The sequence below is a fragment of the Chrysemys picta genome, chromosome 12 (assembly GCF_011386835.1).
Source record: "Chrysemys picta bellii isolate R12L10 chromosome 12, ASM1138683v2, whole genome shotgun sequence".
Lineage (NCBI taxonomy): Eukaryota > Metazoa > Chordata > Testudines > Emydidae > Chrysemys > Chrysemys picta.
This window is the reverse complement of record NC_088802.1, coordinates 12668559-12687465: the sequence shown is the minus strand read 5'-3', so window position 1 is coordinate 12687465 and position 18907 is coordinate 12668559. Positions and strand designations below refer to the sequence as shown.

Below are 18907 nucleotides of genomic sequence, written 5' to 3'. Positions count from 1 at the left end.
CTTATCAATTTTTCAAATTAGCTTTTAGTGTGAAATTCATCCAGTTTAGTCTTTCTCCACAATTCATGAAGTTTCATTAAAAAACCCTACCCACACCATGAAAAAAATGATAATAACTATAATAAAAAGCAAGAAGCAAACAAATGAAAAAGGTTATCTATTGTAACAATTTTAAAACTTAAATTTAAAAGCAAACACATCCACCACAATTAAACAAGCTCCCACATGAGACTCCAAACTGGTACAAAAAGTTTCTTTTCAGAGGAAGAATAATGATACTTACTTATCTCGTTATCTCGTTCCTCTGAAAATGAAAGAGATCTTAAATGATCTTGAACTCTGTGATTGTGCTATTATATTTCTTATCAGTTTTCAAATTAGCTTTTAGTGTCAAATTCATCCAGTTTAGACTTTCTCCACAATTCATGAAGTTACATTAAAAAACCCTACACACACACCATGAAAAGAATAATAATAACTATATTAAAAAGCATGAAGCAAATAAATGAAAAAGGTTCTCTATTGCAACAATTTTAAAACTTAAATTTAAAAGCAAACAACCTCACCACAATTAAACAAACAGCCACATGAGAGTCCAAACTGGTACAAAAAGTTTCTTTTCAGAGAAAGAATAATGATACTTACTTATCTCGTTATCTCGTTTCTCTGAAAATGAAAGAGAAATAAATGGTATTTTTTAGGCATTTCCCTTTTCTTATGTTTTATTTCTCTTGATCATCAATATGACAGAAAAGGCTGAGAGAAATCAACATCTTCTTCAGGACATCAGACAAGAGGATCCAGTGGTCCCTTCTGCTCTTAAACTCTGTGACTCTATTGCTTATCAGTTTTTCAAATTAGCTTTTGGTATGAAATCTCTCCACTTTAGTGAATCCCCACATTTTATACAATTACACTAACCCTTCCACAAAAGAATAATAATAAAAATCAAGTAAACTAAAAAAGAGGTTTCATATTACAACAAAATTGTAGAAGTTAAATTTTACAGCGAACTCCACAATATTTAAACAAACTGCCACATGAAGATCCTATTACAAAAAAAAAAAAAAATCCTTTTCAGAGGATGGAGACTGACACTTACCAATTTCTATATCTCGTTTGCCTAAAAATTCAAACAGACAGACACAAAATGTTTGTTAGGTGTTTTGCTTTTCTTAAGTTTTATTTCTCTTTATCATCACTATGCCAGTTAAGACAGATTAATTCTATTCTTCAGGAAATCAGACAAGACCAGTGGTGCCAAAACTTTTCCCATCACTCCCCTCTTGAGTAATGGAATCTGTCTGTGCCCCCCCGCCCATTACTGCACAGTTGGCTCAGCAGTGGCTCTTGGGTTGAAGGCGGAGCTGGGTGCAGAACTGGGGATGGGGGAGGAGCTGGGGCTAGAGGCAGAGCTGGCCTGGGGGAGGAGAGGGAATTTGGTAGGAACTGGCCTGGGGGCGGAGCAAGGGGAGGACTGGAACTATGGCAGGAGCCACAGCTTGATGGGGCGTTAGGGGGCGGAACGCAGCTGCAGATGGGATTGGATCTGGGCTGGGGGCAGAGCGGGGCTGGGTGGGGCTCCCTCCCCTCTCCCCATGGGGGCTGGCAGGGACCCTGCCTTGCACCTGCTCAGGGCCGGATTAAGAAAGGGGCTTTAGGGGCTGCAGCCCAGGGCCCCAGGCAAACGGGGGCCCCGCTAAAAGATCTCCAGACCACCAAAAGTGCAGATATTTTTGTAAGGCCCCCTTAGCCCGGGGCCGTGGGCTGCAGCCACTAAAGTCCCTGCATTCCAGCCCAGGCTGGCATTGGTGGGGAGGTGATCTGCGCACTGGCATGCCATTCTCCACTCCCACGGTGGGCTGGAGCTGCGAGTGCCGGGAAGCTCAGTCCGCGCGCTTCCTTCATTTGCAGGCGCCGCCCCAACAGCTTGCATTGGCCAGGAATCACAGCCAATGGGAGCTGTGGGGGGCGGTGCCTGCATGCGAGCATAGGACAGCGCACGGAGCCACCTGCCCCCCCTCCCTGGGGCCTGCGCCACCAAAAGGGAGCTGTCCCAGGTAAGCGCCCCCCCCAAACCACAGCCCCCTGTCCCAGTCCTGTGCCCCCTCCTGCACCCTAACTCCCTCCGAGAACCCGCACCCCCAGCCTCCTGCCCTGAGCACCCTCCAACACCCTAACTCCCTCCCTGACCCCACACCCCCAACCTCCTGCCCTGAGCCCTCTCCCAGCCCAATCCCCTTGGTACCACCTGGAGCCCCCTCCTGCATCCGAAACAGGGCCGTCTCTAGGTTTTTTGCCGCCCCAAGCAAAAAAATTTTTGGCTGCCCCCCACCCCAGCCCTGGGCTCTCCCCCCACACCAGTGCCCTCCCACACCCCCTGTCGCCCCAGCCCTGGGCTCTCTCTTCCCCCCACATTTGCCGGGTGCTCCCCCCCCAAATGTGACCTCCTCGTTCACCACAGCAATTCCCATTTATACTTGCAATGGGGATCACACTGTTTCTCCTATTTTTATTACACTTTAGTATAAATCTCACCCTCCCGTCCCCCGCAACCCCATCTTTAGTGCTCCAAATGCACATGGAAGGCATAGGGACTAACCCTGAAACCTTGTACCCTGAAAGGGATGGGGATCTAATAAAGAGGGTTCAGGCAGAGGAGCGGGTGTGGGGGTGCTTGGGGGCTCTACACTGGCAGAGAGGCGGGGTGTGATGTACTCGCGGAGGAGGGTGGAGGAGGAGAGGGGGTATCAGGAGGGTTGCGGGAGAAGAGGTGCAGGAGATGGGGAGGTGCGGGAGGAGAGGGCTGGGGGAGGGTACAAGGGGAGAGGTGTGGGTGAAGGGAGAGTACAAGGGGAAGGGGTGCGGCGAAGGAGCGATGGGGGGAAGTACAAGTGGAGGGGCTAGTGGGATGGGGGATGCAAGGACTGAGAGGGGCAGGCACTGACAGCTGCTTCCCCAGCCCCGTGCAGGCAGAGCCGAGAGGACAGACACTGAACCCCAGGTGCCTGAGCTGCGGGGGTCCCCCGGTAGGGCAGTATCGCCTGCTGCCCCGCTCGGAGCCGGGCTCTGCCTCTCCCCACCCAGGGCAGGCAGCACGGGGCTGAGGCGGGAGAGGTGCGCGGCGGGCTGGGTCGGGGGCAGGAGGGGGCGGCGGCAGCTCCCTGGCAGCTCGGGCTGTCCAGCCACTCGCCCTGTCAGCGCGCGAGCCGGGATCCGCGCCCTGCCCAGCCCGGCGGTGCCTGCACTGCCCCCTCGGGCGGGGAAACGCCGCGCTGCCCTGGGGAGACTCAGAGCAGCAGCGGCAGCAGGACCCCTCCCCCCTCCCTGCATCCCGGGCCCACTTCCCTCCCTCCCCGGCTCCTCACCCCCAGGCTGGGCTGCAGGTCAGGCTGCCCGGCCGCTGGAGAGCCGGAGCATCATCCCCCGGAGCTGAGCCCCTCTCGCCGCCGCAGCCGGGCTCAGCTCCGGGGATGATGCTCCGGCTCTCCAGCGGCCGGGCAGCCTGAACTGCCGTCCAGCCTGTGCGACTCCGGCTGCCATGAGCGCCATCTAGCGACTGCAGCCAGAACTGCAGCGTCAGTTCCAGCTCAGCCTGAAAGCCTCAGCTGACAGGGAACAGCTTGGTTCAGGGCCGGCTCCCGGCTTTTTGCGCTCCAAGGCGGGAAAAAGCAGGGGGGGAGGGGCTGGAGTGCCGCCCCTTGGAAAGTGCTGCCCCAAGCACATGCTTGGAGCGCTGGTGCCTAGAGCTGGCCCTGCATCCAGTCCGTAGCGGAGAGAAGCTCAGAGCCCTGGTCCCGTCCTGGGCTTGCAGTGCTTCTGTTCATAACCACAGGCGACGCTGCTGAAAACAATGAATCAGCGCGGGGCCGGGAGCTGGTTATATTCAAGACTGGAACCTCCTCCTCTTGAGCGGGAACTGACGCACACACCCTGTTCCCCTCCCCCACCCCAGCAATTTCCCAGCTCCTCCCTCCTGGAGCCTGCCCAGTCTGCAGTTCCCTGGGGATTTCTCCCTGCTGCGCCTGGCTTCCCTGCTGCTGTTTCTCGAAGAACCAGCCACTCCCTGGGTCTGGGCCCTGCCTCCTCACTGGCCCGGGATGGGGATGTGCAGCGGGGAGGGAGTTCCTAGCGTAGCAGGTTCCTCACAATCAGGACCAGCTCTAGCTTTTTTTTGCCACCCCAAGCAAAAAAAAAATTTGGCTGCCTCCCGCCCCAGCCCTAGGCTCTCCCCCCCCATCAGTGCCCTCCCCCACCCACAGCCGCCCCAGCCCTGAGATCTCTCTTCCCCCCACCCACACCCCCTGCCACCCCAGCCCTGGGATCTCTCTTCCCCCCCCCCACCTGCACCCCCTGCTGCCCCAGCCCTGGGCTCCCCTCCCCAAACGTGACCTCGTTCACCACGGCAATCCCTGTTTACACTTGCAGTAGGGATCAAACCATTTCTCCTATTTTTATTTCACTTTAGTATAAATCTCACCCCCTCCCCCGTCCCCCGCAACCCCATCTTTAGTGCTCCAAATGCACATGGAAGGCATAGGGACTACCCCTCAAACCTTGTACCCAGAAAGGGATGGGGAGCTAGTAAAGAGGGTTCAGGCAGAGGAGCGGGTGTGGGGGCGCTTGGGGGCTCTACAGTGGCAGAGAGGCGGGGTGTGATGTACTCGCGGAAGCGGGTGGAGGAGGAGAGGGGGTATCAGGAGGGTTGTGGGAGAAGACGTGTGGGGAAGGGGGGAGGAGAGGGCTGGGGGAGGGTACAAGGGGAGACGTGTGGGTGAAGGGAGAGTACAAGGGGAAGGGATGCGGCGAAGGAGCGATGGGGGAGGTACAAGTGGAGGGGCTGCGAGCGGGATGAGGGGTGCAAGGGCTGAGAGGGGCAGGTGCTGACAGCTGCTTCCCCAGCCCCGTGCAGGCAGAGCTGAGAGGACAGACACTGACCCCCAGGTGCCTGAGCCGCAGGGATCCCCCGGCAGGGCAGTATCCCCCGCTGCCCCGCTCGGAGCCAGGCTCTGCCTCTCCCTGCCCAGGGCAGGCAGCACGGGGCTGAGGCGGGGGAGGTGCGCAGTGGGCTGGGTCCGGGGGCAGGAGGGGGCGGCAGCACTAGCGTAGCTAGTCGGGTGCAGGGGAAGCAGCCGCTTCCTCTCATCACATTTTTCAAAAGCGGTGCCTAAAAGGGCCGCGCAGCTGTGCACCCCTCCCCTAGCTCATGTCCCCCTCCTCCCCTCCCCTGAACACTCCTCCCCCCTACTCCTCCACCTCCCTTGCTTCCCACGAATCACATGTTCGCAGGAAGACTGAAAACAAGCAGGGGCAGGCCGGCTGCAGCAGGTAAGCTGGGGCAGTGGGGGGGACACGAGAAGGAGGGCTCCGGGGAGGTGCGGCGTGGCCCAGTCCAGCCCTAGCCGAGCGGCTCCCTTTGGCCCCGGCCAAGTGGCTCCAGCCGGCCCCAGCGGCCCCGGCTCAGCTCGGGCCCTGGGGCGCCGGCCCGGCTTGGCCCGACCCCGGAGGCTCCGGACTGGCTCGGCGCTGGCCCCAGCCCTGGCGGCTCCGGTCGAGCGCACCAGCCTGCTCCCGGCCCTGGCGGCTCTGGTCCGGCTCGGCTCCGGCCCGGCCCAGTGTGGGCCTCAGGACGACAGCCCCAGTTCCGGCCCTGGCCGAGCGGCGCCGGCCGAGCACCCCCAGCCCCAGCGGCTCAGGCCCCAGGGCGGCGACCCCGGTTCCCGAAACGCAGCCGGAGCGGTGCGGCTTTCCCCCCTCCTCTGCCATGAGGAGCCCTCCGGCCTCCCCGAAGGCTGTGCCTCCTGATCCGCCGTGAGAAGCCGCCAGCCCCAGCTAGCCCTCGCCACCAGCCCACCCCTGGCCCCCTCTCCCCGGACCAAGCCCCTCCGAGGGGGGGGTGCAGCATGGCCACAGCGTGGCTGGAGGAGCCAAGGGGGGGAGGTGCTGAGCAGCCGGAGGAGGAGCCAAGGGGGGCACCTTTTTTAGGTTTGCTCCCCCTGCACTTAGGACCTGGTCACGCCACTGGGCAGCAGCAGATCCCTGGCAGCTCGGGCTGTCCAGCCACTCGCCCTGGCAGTGCATGAGCCGGGATCCGCGCCCCCTGCCCAGCCTGGCAGCGCCCTGCACAGCCCCCTCGGGCAGGGAAACGTCGCTCCGCCCTGGGGAGACTCAGAGCAGCAGCGGCAGCAGGACCCCTCCCCTCTCCCTGCATCCCGGGCCCACTTCCCTCCCTCCCGCCCCGGCTCCTCACACCCAGGCTGGGCTGCAGTTCAGGCTGCCCGGCCGCTGGAGAGCCGGAGCATCATCCCCCGGAGCTGAGCCCCTCTCGCCGCCGCAGCCGGGCTCAGCTCCGGGGATGACGCTCCGGCTCTCCAGCGGCCGGGCAGCCGGAACTGCCGTCCAGCCTGTGCAACTCTGGCTGCCATGAGCGCCATCTAGTGACTGCAGCCAGAACTGCAGCGTCAGTTCCAGCGCAGCCTGAAAGTCTCAGCTGACAGGGAACATCTTGGTTCAGGGCCGGCTCCCGGCTTTTTGCGCTCCAAGGGAAAAAAAGGTGGGGGGCTGGAGTGCCGCCCCTTGGAAAGTGCCACCCCAAGCACATGCTTGGAGCGCTGGTGCCTGGAGCCGGCCCTGATCCGAAAGCCCTCATCCCCATCCATACCCCAGAGCCTACACCCCAAGTCGGAGCCCTCACCCTCTTCCACTCCCACCCTCTGCCCCAATCCACCGCCACCTCCAGTACTCTGAATCACACATTTTTGGCTCTATCCCGGAGCCTAGGGGGCCCCACAAACTCAAATAGTCCTGGGCCCTCAGAAGAGTTAATCCGGCCCTGCGCCTGCTTGAACATTCCTCCACATGCCCCAGGGGCCTGCCCCACAGTCTGTAGACCTCTAAACTAGAGGATCCAGTCATCCCTTCTGGTCTTAAACACTATGACTCTATAACTGTATTGCTTATCAAATTTTCAAATTAACTTTTGGTGTGAAATTCATCCAGTTTAGTCTTTCCCCATATTTTATAAAGCTATATTAAAGTTGACTCCCCACACACGTTACCAAAAGACTGATAATAATAACAAAGTAAGCAAACAAAAAAGGTTTCCTACTGTAGCAATTTTAAGTTAAATTTAAAATCAAACACCTCCACCACTGCTACACAAACTCCCACATTAGAATCCAAACTGGTATGAAATGTTTCTTGTCATAGGAAGGATAATGACACTTACTTATTTCTTTATCTCGTTTGTCTAAAAATTAAAGAGAAATAAATCGATATTATTGTTAGGTGTTTCCCTTTCCTTGTGTTTTATTTCTCTTTATCATCAATAGGACAGTGAAGGCTGAGAAATCAACCTCCTTTTCAGGACATCAAACAAAAGGATCCAGGGCTCTCTTCTGGTCTTAAACGCTGTGACTCTATTGCTTATCAGTTTTTCAAATTACATTTTGGTGTGAAATCGATCCGATTTAGTGCTTCTCCAAATTTTATACAATTACATTAAAGCCCACAAGAAAGAATAATAATAAAAAGCAAGTAAACAAACAAGGAGTTTCGTATTGCAACAAAATTGTAAAAGTTAAATTTAATATTAAACAACTCCAAACCATTTCAACAAACTCCCACAGGAAGATCCACTTACAAAAAAAAAAAAAAATCCTTGTCAGAGGAAGGATAATGACACTTACCAATTTCTATATCTTGTTTGCCTAAAAATTAAACAGAAATACCCAGATCGTTTGTTAGAAATAAAACAAGAAAAGGGAAACTCCTCTTTATCATCAATATGACAGTTAAGACTGAGAGATTATTTCTATTCAAACTCCTCTTACGGAGATCAGACTAGACCAGTGGTGCCCAAACTTTTCCTGTCACACCCCCACTCACCAGTAATGGAGTCTGTCTCAGGCCCCCCTTCCTGCTCCATTACACAACAGTTGGCTGAGTCCAGGAGCTTGGGCTGAAAGCAGAGCTGGAGATAAGGGAGGAGCTGGAAATAAAGGTGGAGCTGGGCTGGGGGTGGCGAGGGATTGAGGGCAGAGTTGGGGTGGAGAAAGGGCAGGCGGGGGAGTGGAGCTGCAATTGGGGTGGGAGCTGGGCTGGGGAAGAGCAGGGGGTGGAGTGGAGCTGCAGCTGGGGCCAGACCTGGGCCGGTGGGTGGAGCAGGGGACCGAGTGAAGCTGGGATGAGATTGGAGCTGGGGCAGAGAGGGGCTAGGTGGCACTACCTCCCCATTCCCCATGGCAGCTCGCTAGGGCCCTGCCATGTACCCCCTCCCCCTAACATTCCTTTGTGCACTCCTAGCAGGGCACACCCCACAGCTTTTGGAACACTGGACAAGAGGATCCACTCATTCTTTCTGATCTTAAACTCTGTGATTCTATTATTATATTAGGGTTACCATACGTCCGGATTTTCCCGGACATGTCCGGCTTTTTGGGCTCCAAATCCCCGTCCGGGGGGAAATCCCAAAAAGCCAGACATGTCCGGGAAAATTGGGCCGGGCCGGCAGTGTGGTGCCGGGCCAGGCCGGGGGCTCGGGGGCCGGGCCGGCGGAGCGGTGCCGGGCCAGGCCAGGGGCTCGGGGGATGGGCCGGGGACTCAGGGGACGGGCCGGCGGTGCGGGGCCGGGTCGGGCCGGGGGCTCGGGGGACGCGCTGGGGGCTCGGGGGACGGGCCGGCAGTGAGGGGCCGGGTCGGGCCGGGCACTCGGGGGACGGGCTGGTGGTGCGGGGACGGGCCAGGGACCGGCAGTGCTGGGGGGGCCGGGGGTGCTCGGCCGGGGGCCGGCACCCCAGGGCCCGAGCCGACCCAGGCTGGAGACGCCGGGGGGGCCAGACTGGGCCGCGCCTCCTCCCCCCACACCCCCCTTACCTGCTTCAGGCTTCCCGCGAATCAAATGTTCGCGGGAAGCAGGGGAGGGGGCGGAGACTTTGGGGAAGGGGCGGAGTTGGGGCGGGGCTGGGGGCGGGGCCAGGGCCCCGTGGAGTGTACTCCTTTTGGAGGCACAAAATATGGTAACCCTAATTATATTGCTTATCAATTTTTCAAATTAGCTTTTAGTGTGAAATTCATCCAGTTTATTCTAACTCCACAATTCATGAAGTTTCATTAAAAAACCCACACACACACCATGAAAAGAATGATAATAACTATAATAAAAAGCATGAAGCAAACAAATGAAAAAGGTTCTCTATTGCAACAATTTTAAAATTTAAATTTAAAAGCAAACACATCCACCACAATTAAACAAACAGCCACATGAGAGTCCAAACTGGTACAAAAAGTTTCTTTTCAGAGGAAGAATAATGATACTTACTTATCTCGTTATCTCGTTTCTCTGAAAATGAAAGAGAAATAAATGGTATTTTTTAGGCATTTCCCTTTTCTTATGTTTTATTTCTCTTGATCATCAATATGACAGAAAAGGCTGAGAGAAATCAACATCTTCTTCAGGACATCAGACAAGAGGATTCAGTGGTCCCTTCTGCTCTTAAACTCTCTGACTCTATTGCATCTCAGTTTTTCAAATTAGCTTTTGGTATGAAATCTCTCCACTTTAGTGGTTCCCCACATTTGATACAATTACACTAACCCTTCCACAAAAGAATAATAATAAAAAGCAAGTAAACTAAAAAAGAGGTTTCATATTACAACAAAATCGTAGAAGTTAAATTTTACAGCGAACTCCACAATATTTAAACAAACTGCCACATGAAGATCCAATTACAAAAAAAAAAAAATCCTTTTCAGAGGATGGAGAATGACACTTACCAATTTCTATATCTCGTTTGCCTAAAAATTCAAACAGACAGACACAAAATGTTTGTTAGGTGTTTTGCTTTTCTTAAGTTTTATTTCTCTTTATCATCACTATGACAGTTAAGACAGATTACTTCTATTCTTCAGGAAATCAGACAAGACCAGTGGTGCCAAAACTTTTCCCATCACTCCCCTCTTGAGTAATGGAATCTGTCTGTGCACTCCCCCCCCCCATTACTGCCCAGTTGGCTCAGCAGTGGCTCTTGGGTTGAAGGCGGAGCTGGGTGCAGAACTGGGGATGGGGGAGGAGCTGTGGCTAGAGGCAGAGCTGGCCTGGGGGAGGAGAGGGAATTTGGTAGGAACTGGCCTGGGGGCGGAGCAAGGGGAGGACTGGAACTGTGGCAGGAGCCAGAGCTTGATGGGGGGTTAGAGGGCGGAGCACAGCTGCAGATGGGATTGGATCTGGGCTGTGGGCAGAGCAGGGCTGGGTGGGGCTCCCTCCCCTCTCCCCATGGGGGCTGGCAGGGACCCTGCCTTGCACCTGCTCAGGGCCGGATTAAGAAAGGGGCTTTAGGGGCTGCAGCCCAGGGCCCCAGGCAAACGGGGGCCCCGCTAAAAGATCTCCAGACCACCAAAAGTGCAGATATTTTTGTGACGCCCCCTTAGCCCAGCGCCGTGGGCTGCAGCCACTAAAGTCCCTGCATTCTAGCCCAGCCTGGCATTGGCGGGGAGGTGGATCTGCATGCTGGCATGCCATTCTCCACTCCCACACTGGGCTGGAGCTGCGAGTGCCGGAAAGCTCAGTCCATGCGCTTCCTTCACTTGCAGACGCCGCCCCCACAGCTTGGATTGGCCAGGAATCACAGCCAATGGGAGCTGTGGGGGGCGGTGCCTGCATGCGAGCACAGGACAGCGCACGGAGCCACCTGCCCCCCCTCCCTGGGTCCTGCGCCACCAAAAGGGAGCTGTCCCAGGTAAGCGCCCCAAACCACAGCCCCCCACCCCAACTCTGAGCCCCCTCCCATACCCTAACTCCCTCCCTGACCCCACACCCCCAACCTCCTGCCCTGAGCCCTCTCCCACACTCCAATCCCCTTGGCACCAGCCTGGAGCCCCCTCCTGCATCTGAAAGCCCTCATCCGCATCCATACCCCAGAGCCTATACCCCCAGTTGGAGCCCTCACCCTCACCCTCTTCCACACCCACACCCACCCCCTGCCCCAATCCACCGCCACCTCCAGCGCTCTGAATCCCACATTTTTGGCTCTACCCCGGAGCCTAGGGGCCCCACAAACTCTAATAGTCCTGGGCCCGCAGAAGAGTAAATCCAGCCCTGTGCCCGCTTGAACATTCCTCCACATGCCCCAGGGGCCTGCCCCACAGTCTGCAGACTTCTGGACTAGAGGATCCAGTCATCCCTTCTGGTCTTAAACACTATGACTAACTGTACAGGAAGGACAATGACACTTACTTATTTCTTTATCTCGTTTCTCTAAAAAAATTAAGAGAAATAAATATATATTTTTGTTAGGCATTTACATTTTCTTATGTTTTATTTCTCTTTATCATCAATATGACAGTAAAGGGTGAGAGAAATCAGCCTCCTCTTCCGGACATCAGACAAGAGGATCAGTGGGCCCTTCTGGTCTTAAACTCTGTGACTCTATTGCTTATCAGTTTTTCAAATTAAATTTTGGTCTGTAATCTATCCAATTTACTGCTTGCCCACATTTTATCATGTTACTGTAATCCCCCAACCAAAAAGAAACAATAATTAAAAAAGCAAACATGCAAACAAACAAAATCAGGCTAAATGTTGCAACGAAAGTGTAAAACATTGAAAAGTGAACAATTCCACAACAATTAAACAAACTCCCACATGTCAGAAGAAGGATAATGACACTTACCAACTTCTGTATCTCGTTTGCCTAAAAATTAAACAGAAAGACACATATTGTATGTTAGGAGTTTCCCTTTTTTTTTTTTTATTTCTCATTATCATCAATATGATAATTAAGGTTTAGAAACTATTTCTATTCATTTTCCTCTTAAGGATGTCAGACTAGATGATCTGGTCATCCCTTCTGGTCTTAAACTCTGTGATTCTATTAGACTCATAGAATCATTAGACTGAAAGTCTAATCCTCCGCACTTGTGGCAGGACTAAGTATTATCTATTCTAGACTACCCTGACAGGTGTTTGTCTAACCTGCTCTTAAAAAACTCCAATGAAGGAGATTCTACATCCTCCTTTATTCCATTTCATTTATTACCTACTCTGCTGTCATTAATGTGTATAAGTCTTGTCAAGTACTGTTAGGCCTCAACCTTCTGGAAGTTGTAAGAAGCGAGTACGGTAGAATCCTGCAAGCATAAGCAAAATCTATCTAGGAAGCTTTATAGACTAAAGAGGAAACTCTGTAAAGGTAGATACAGACTTGTGGTTACTATGCTCTGCAACCAAATATCTCTTTAAGCTGATTCGAGCATTTTTGAGTCTAGAAAATTGCCCACAATTAGCCGCATAAAAAAGAGATGAGAAGAGCACAGATGCACAGTTCATAAGTTCAAAACAACCGCAAATGCCACCCTAGAACATTTGGCCACCTAGATTGGTTGACCTGTTTTGAAACACGGCCAGCAAATACCGTATAAATAAGATGCAGAGACGCAAGTGTGTGTGTGTGTGTGTGTGTGTGTGTGTGTTGACCTAAAAGAAATCGCTCTTTGTCAGGCTCACATACACCCCCTGAAAGAAAGGGACTTGTGCTTCACTGACTATCTGTGCCTGGCCAGTGCAGGAAATGGTCAACTAAAGGTAATGTATCTTTGGACAAAGGCAGGGTAAGATTTTAAACTAAAAAGGTCTGGTTATGCTCGAGCTAGTTAATCTTAAATCTGTATTAATACTATAGGTTAAGTTTAAGTTGTTTAAAAATAGTAGTAGTCAATAGTTAATCAATATATAGTAACTATATATGCTTTGTGCCTTGCTGGAAACGGGTATAGCATTGGTAAAGTTAGTAGTTTATAAATCATAGCGGCTTTGCAAGTTGCTGTGCCTGTCTTCAGTATAAGTTATCATCAAGTTATCATAAAGGGCAATAAAAGTTTATAAGTTGTTAGATAAAGTTATAGATAGGTTAAGGTTAGTAAAATATGGTTAATCAATGTATTAATATCACATGTAAAGGTGTGTTTGTTGGATGTGGTTACAGTACATGCAAGGTTGCTAGGCAATCAAAATTAGTAGCGTTGCATGTGCTTGTAACTATTTCCAATATAAAGAAGAACAGAAGTACTTGTGGCACCTTAGAGACTAACAAATTTATTAGAGCATAAGCTTTCGTGGACTACAGCCCACTTCTTCGGATGCATCTTTTTGCGGATACAGACTAACACGGCTGCTACTCTGAAACCTGTCATATTTCCAATATAATTTGCCTTTTATGTATGTTCTTATAGGAATTAATAGTTAATGCATAATATTACTTGTACGTGTGCTTGCCTCCAGTATAACTTGCCATTTGTAAAAAGCAACAGAGGGTCCTGTGGCACCTTTGAGACTAACAGAAGTACTGGGAGCATAAGCTTTCGTGGGTAAGAACCTCACTTCTTCAGATGCATCTGAAGAAGTGAGGTTCTTACCCACGAAAGCTTATGCTCCCAGTACTTCTGTTAGTCTCAAAGGTGCCACAGGACCCTCTGTTGCTTTTTACAGATTCAGACTAACACGGCTACCCCTCTGATACTTGCCATTTGTATTAATCCTCACTCAGTGCTGGTCTTTAATTCTGTTTTTCTTATTCTGCCTGTGTTGCCTTTATAGTCGTAAGTCATTAAAAACCTTTCTTGAGGAATAATTAGTTGTTTCGTTCTCGTTTGCAGACACTACTCAACCTCATTACATCTGTGTTGGGTGGTGGGAAGTAGCAATCACCCAGAGTCCCACTAGGGCGCTAACATGAGCCCCCCATGGGCTCTGACATGTGCCTCCTCCTTCCATTAATCTCCACATCTGCCTGTTAGGAAGTTTTTCCTAATGTCCAGCCTAAACCTCCCTCAATGCAATTTAAGCCCCTTGCTTCTTGTCCTATCCTCAGCGGTTAATGGTAACAATTTACCTCCCACCTTCTTGTAACAATTTTTCATATACTTGAAAACTGTTATCATGTCCCCTCTCAGTCCTCTCTTCTCCAGACTAAACAAACCCACCTCCCTGCCCCTCTGATTAAAAGAGGGCCAGAACTGAAAGATTTGCCCACTGTGAGGGGGCACTAAGTGTGTTAACCACTCGGCCATCTAACCCACCGATGACTCTATTACACTTCTACAGGGGGATTCAATTGTGTACAAACACTGACCAATTTCTAGATCTCGTTCCACTAAAACATAAACAGAAATAGATATCAAATTTTTTTATGAGCTTTCTTTCCCTTATATGTTCTTTCTCTTTATCATCAATACAAAGTTAAGGCTGGGTGATTATTTGTATTCAACTTCCTTTTTTCTATTGCTTCCCCACAAACGCACCCCCAATAACATTTTGGTGTGAAGTTTATCTAGTTTAGACTTAATCTAGTTTTATAAACTTTGGGGTAACACACCCTGTCCTGGGGCACAGCCCCTTCCCATTCGGGAAGAGACAAAAACTCCTCTGTGCTCAAGTGACCTCATTCCTACAGGGCCTGCTCCACTTGGAAGAAATGATCTTCAAAGGGAGAGGTTGTCACAGGAGGGGGCAGCGACCAGGAGGAAGGCTGCTGGAACTCAGGGGAGCGGATTCTTGCAACAGAGCCACTTGGCGGAAGACAACTTCCTTAGGGTATTCCGTGGGGCTGGGGAGGGGAAGCTACAACCTTTGTTGGAAAAATTCCAAACCCTAATGGGCTGCCCTGTCCCTTCCACAAAGAAGCAGGCACCAACAGGCGCCAGGTCCCCACCCCTGCTAATCTCCTGGGGTGCCCTGAGCCCCGTGGGGGCCCCCAAAGCCGGAGCCCAGGGCAGCTGCCCCTTTTGCTGCTCCCCTCCATCAGCTGACGGGGGGAGGGGGGGCGAAAGTCAGCTGTGTGCGGTCCGGTCCGACAGCCGTCTCTTAGCAGAGTGCCGCACTGGCCCACATTGGCCCACTTTCACCTCTGTCTCCATTGATATGGGGACTTAGACCCAGACAGCTAAGCAACACCCATACTTATGTCGCCTAGCCTGCCCAGAGCGCAAACAGTCCTTTCCCTCCATTGGGTAACAATGTCCATATAGCAGAAATTGAGGTACACACAGGTTTCATAAAAATATTACAGAAAATTCCCACTTCATCACACCTTCCTGAACAAGCCAGATCTCTGTAGATTCTTTTGAAAGACTCTGAGACTGAGAGCATATCTGTGCTGAAAACTTACACCCCTCAGACATGTAGCTATGTCAATCCAATCCCCTATTTGGAAGGACTTTTAAGGGGAATGGGTCTCTGGAAACATCCAAACAGGCCCTAAAATGGTCCAACCTATTACACACACATCAACCCTCCTCAACCTGACAAACACAGAGAATTAAAAATAAATCAGAGAAAACAACAAATCTATATACAGTTGTGTGACTGTGGTCAAAAATTGTATTTGTGGAAAAAGGGAAATTAAAACTTACCAACTTCTTCAGTAAGTTTCCCTTAAAAATACAGAAATAAATATAAATTATTTTCCTCTCCGTGCTTCATGAAACAGTGTTAAAAGACTACATCCTATAGGTACAAAATTCATTAGGAGCATGGAGGGACAAGTCCAATTTATTTGGAAATTGGGCAGATATTCTTTATGGATAAAGTGAACCGGAGAATGGACAGCTGTGTCTGAGTTATGTGACAGTTGATATGATTTTTTTTCCTAACTGAAGAAGAAATGTGTTTATTTACTGATTTATTACTGGGGCATTTCTATTGGTCCTATCACCGTAACGTTGAGGTGCAAGACATTTTTTTAGCAAAAAAGAGAGTACAAATATGAGACACTAGGCTTTGCAGAACCTTGTCTGTGGAACCAGAGACAGAGAACAATAACCCCCTGAGAACTGGGAAGAGAGGGAGATGAACAGGGCCGGCTCCAGCATTTCTGCCGCCCCAAGGAAAAAAAAAAAAAAAAAGCAGTGATCGCGATCGGCGGTGACAATTCGGCGGCAGGTCCTTCGCTCCTAGAGGGAATGAGGGACCTGCTGCTGCCGAATTGCCGCACGTGCCACCCCTCTCCCTTGGCCGCTCCAAGCACCTGCTTGTTAAGCTGGTGCCTGGAGCCGGCCCTGGAGATGAAGGACCAAGCAGAACACAGATGTATCTGCTATGATCTGATTCTCTGGTTCAGTTCTATTGTCTGAGACTCTCCTCCCTTCTATCTATCCAAGAAGCCCATATACAATTGTGTAGCCATGGTCAAAAATTCTATTTGTGGAAAAAGGGAAATTGAAACTTACCAACTTCTTCAGTAAGTTTCTCTGAAAAGTACAGAAATAAATATAAATTATTCTCATTGCCTTGCTTCATGAAACAGAGTTAAAAGGCTACATCCTATAGGTACAAAACTCATTAGGAGCATGGAGGGAAAAGTCCAATTTATTTGGAAATTGGGCTGGTATTTTTTATGGATGAAGTTCAGCAGGGCATGGACAGCTGTGTCTGAGTTATATGATCATGGGTATGGTTTTTACTGATTTACGACAGGGGTGTGTCTATACGGCCTATCACTGTAATGTCGAGGTGCATTACGCTTTATTAGCAAAAAACAACAACAACAAAAAAGAGCGAGAGAGATGAGGTGAAATAGGAGAGGCTCGGCTTTGCAGAACCTTCTCTCAAGTGGGACCAGAGACAGACAGCAATAGCTGCCTGAGAACTGGGAAGAGAGGGAGATGGAGGACCAAGCAGAACAGAGATGTATCTGCTATGATCCGATTCCGTTCTATTGTCTCAGACTCTCCTCTGCACCTCTGCCCCCACCCTCTATCAATACATTCACATCCATTCTTCTTTATTTAAGACCAGGTCAGCAGATCACACATTCTTTTCATGTTAAATCCCTAAATTGCCCTTATTTATTTATTAGAAAAAAACCTTTATTTACAGTATATTTCTCCCTCTGATATTTACCTTTCATTTTAAACAGATAAACAGTGAGGCCAATGAAACCAAACAAAACCACCAGGATCACACTCAGAGCCACCATCCAGGGATTCACCCTCGGGAAAAAGGAATCTGAAAAACAAAACACCCAGGGCTTGCCTTAGTTTGGAAGTGGTGACTAAAAGCAGATTTTTTTTCATACAAATACATAAATAGTGCCCAGCAGGATTTGTGTGAGCTAAGAGTGAAAGAATGGCCATGTCTACACTACTCAAAAGACCAGAAACTGTTTTTAAATACGGCTCCAATCAACACAGCTTTACCACTGATTTATCCTTGAAAACACAGCCCTGATTTGATTCATTGCTATTCAGAGGGCCACAGAGATCAGAGGCAAATTCTCTGCTCATAAAACCCCATTGACTCTAACAGGGTTATACCAGAAAAGAATTTGGCCCTTAGCAGTAAGCAATATTCAGAAACTGCCAGTTTAATTAGCATATTTTTGAAAAATCCACAGTTACCCCCTAATATTGGGAAAAACCATAATCACAATTTGTCCGCACACTTGTGCAGCAAATTAACTAATTTCCATTTGCTGTTCTTGTGTTCACAGTGATTCGGTCATCTAAACAGGATGGAATTTTCAAATGTGCCTAATGTCTTTTCCGCACATGGTATGTGCTCTGATTTAGTGAACCTGGGGCAACCCTCTTATGGGGTCATTCTTCAATTGGTTCAAGGGTTGACAACGTAGGAGTGTTGCACCAATTTAAATAAATTGATGAACAAAACCTTAAACCATAAATCAGCTTCTTAGTGCTCTATCTCCATTTAGCTGAAGTCGATAAGGAATTGATTGAAGCTAAATCTATTTAGGGCACTCGGAAACTTATACAAGAAATGTTCACACAAGCAGGTGTCATCCATTAACTAGTTAATCAGTACATCCTTTGTGTGTAGACAAGGGGTAAAATGAGTCCTTTTGTGGATCCGGCCAAAAGTAAATTAAGGAGCCCAAGTCCCATGGAATGTCAGTAAAAACAACATCACATGACTTAGGTGACATTTCACAAAAGTAATGAAGTCGGTGAAGTGAATAGATCACTAGAGCCTTGTGTGGACACAAAATTAGTATCCGCACCCAATCTGCAATCCCCCAAAATGAGGATATCTGTGGATATAAAGCAGATGTCTGTGGGTTTACAGGGCTCTACAGATCACAGTCAAGCCAGAGTACAAAATTTTCCACATTCAAAAAAATCATTAAGGTGAATTTAAGGTTACAGGAACCTACTGCATCAGTGGATTGAGTGAAAGGTTGGAAGGTGTGTGTGTGTGTGTGTGCGTGCGCGTGTACTAGAATATCAGGAAAGTCGAACTTAAAATTAAATGTACATGAAATTCAAAATGTTGATAGTCTGAATACTCACAATTAAGGGAATAAAATTGCTTAAAATGTAATCCTGTAAAGACACTATCTTCTGTGTTTGTGCGTGGATTATGAAATAGCCAACACACATGTTTCAGTTCTTTTCTTCCTAAGTTTTGTTTCGTTTCTAGTGGTGGTGAGTTCAGTGTGGGATTTGGATGGTAACTGACCTGCTATATAAACTGCTGATTCCTTTTCTTGATTGAGAACGGTGTTCCTGAGGCAACAAGACAAGTTTTGGTTTGAATGTTCTTTTACAATGAGAGCAGTTTCTGTTTCAAACAGGCCGTTATCGCCTTGGGATGTTGTTTCAGAGAGTGATGGTAAATGTTGCCTATTGAGATCTCTCCACAGCACCTCAGGCTCTGGGTACCAACCAGCTGATTGACAAACCACCCGAATCCCTCCATCTTGGTGACCCTCCACAGAGATAAGAGGAGCAGAGCCCAGACCTAAGGGAAAATACATAAAGGTGTCAATTCCATATGTTAATAAAGCAGAAGGGACAGTTTGTGGATCCCTTACTCACACTAGACAGCACTAATTCATGCGGGTAGTCAGTAGAAGGCATAAATGAATACTGGAATGTCTGAAATCCCAATACTCAT

General features: G+C 49.8%; 1 protein-coding gene across 17 annotated transcripts in view; it reads right to left on the bottom strand.

The window, feature by feature from the left end:
• The window catches only part of LOC101940198 (butyrophilin subfamily 1 member A1-like), a 181211-nt gene that overhangs the window by 129796 nt on the left and 32508 nt on the right, over window positions 1-18907 (bottom strand). For 6 of the 17 annotated variants that reach the window (XM_065564698.1, XM_065564699.1, XM_065564697.1 and 3 more), the window contains 3 exons: window positions 18470-18751; window positions 16895-16999; window positions 16222-16242 (listed from right to left, as the gene is read on the bottom strand). The exons of 2 other annotated variants lie outside the window; for them this stretch is intronic. In XM_065564698.1, coding sequence (XP_065420770.1) covers window positions 16222-16242; window positions 16895-16999; window positions 18470-18751 — 408 coding nt within the window. Of the gene's footprint in view, window positions 1-9230; window positions 9341-9536; window positions 9796-15405; window positions 15427-16221; window positions 16243-16894; window positions 17000-18469; window positions 18752-18907 lie in introns of those variants that run through there. 9 more of the 17 variants (XM_065564702.1, XM_065564703.1, XM_065564712.1 and 6 more) reach the window with 8 other exon arrangements.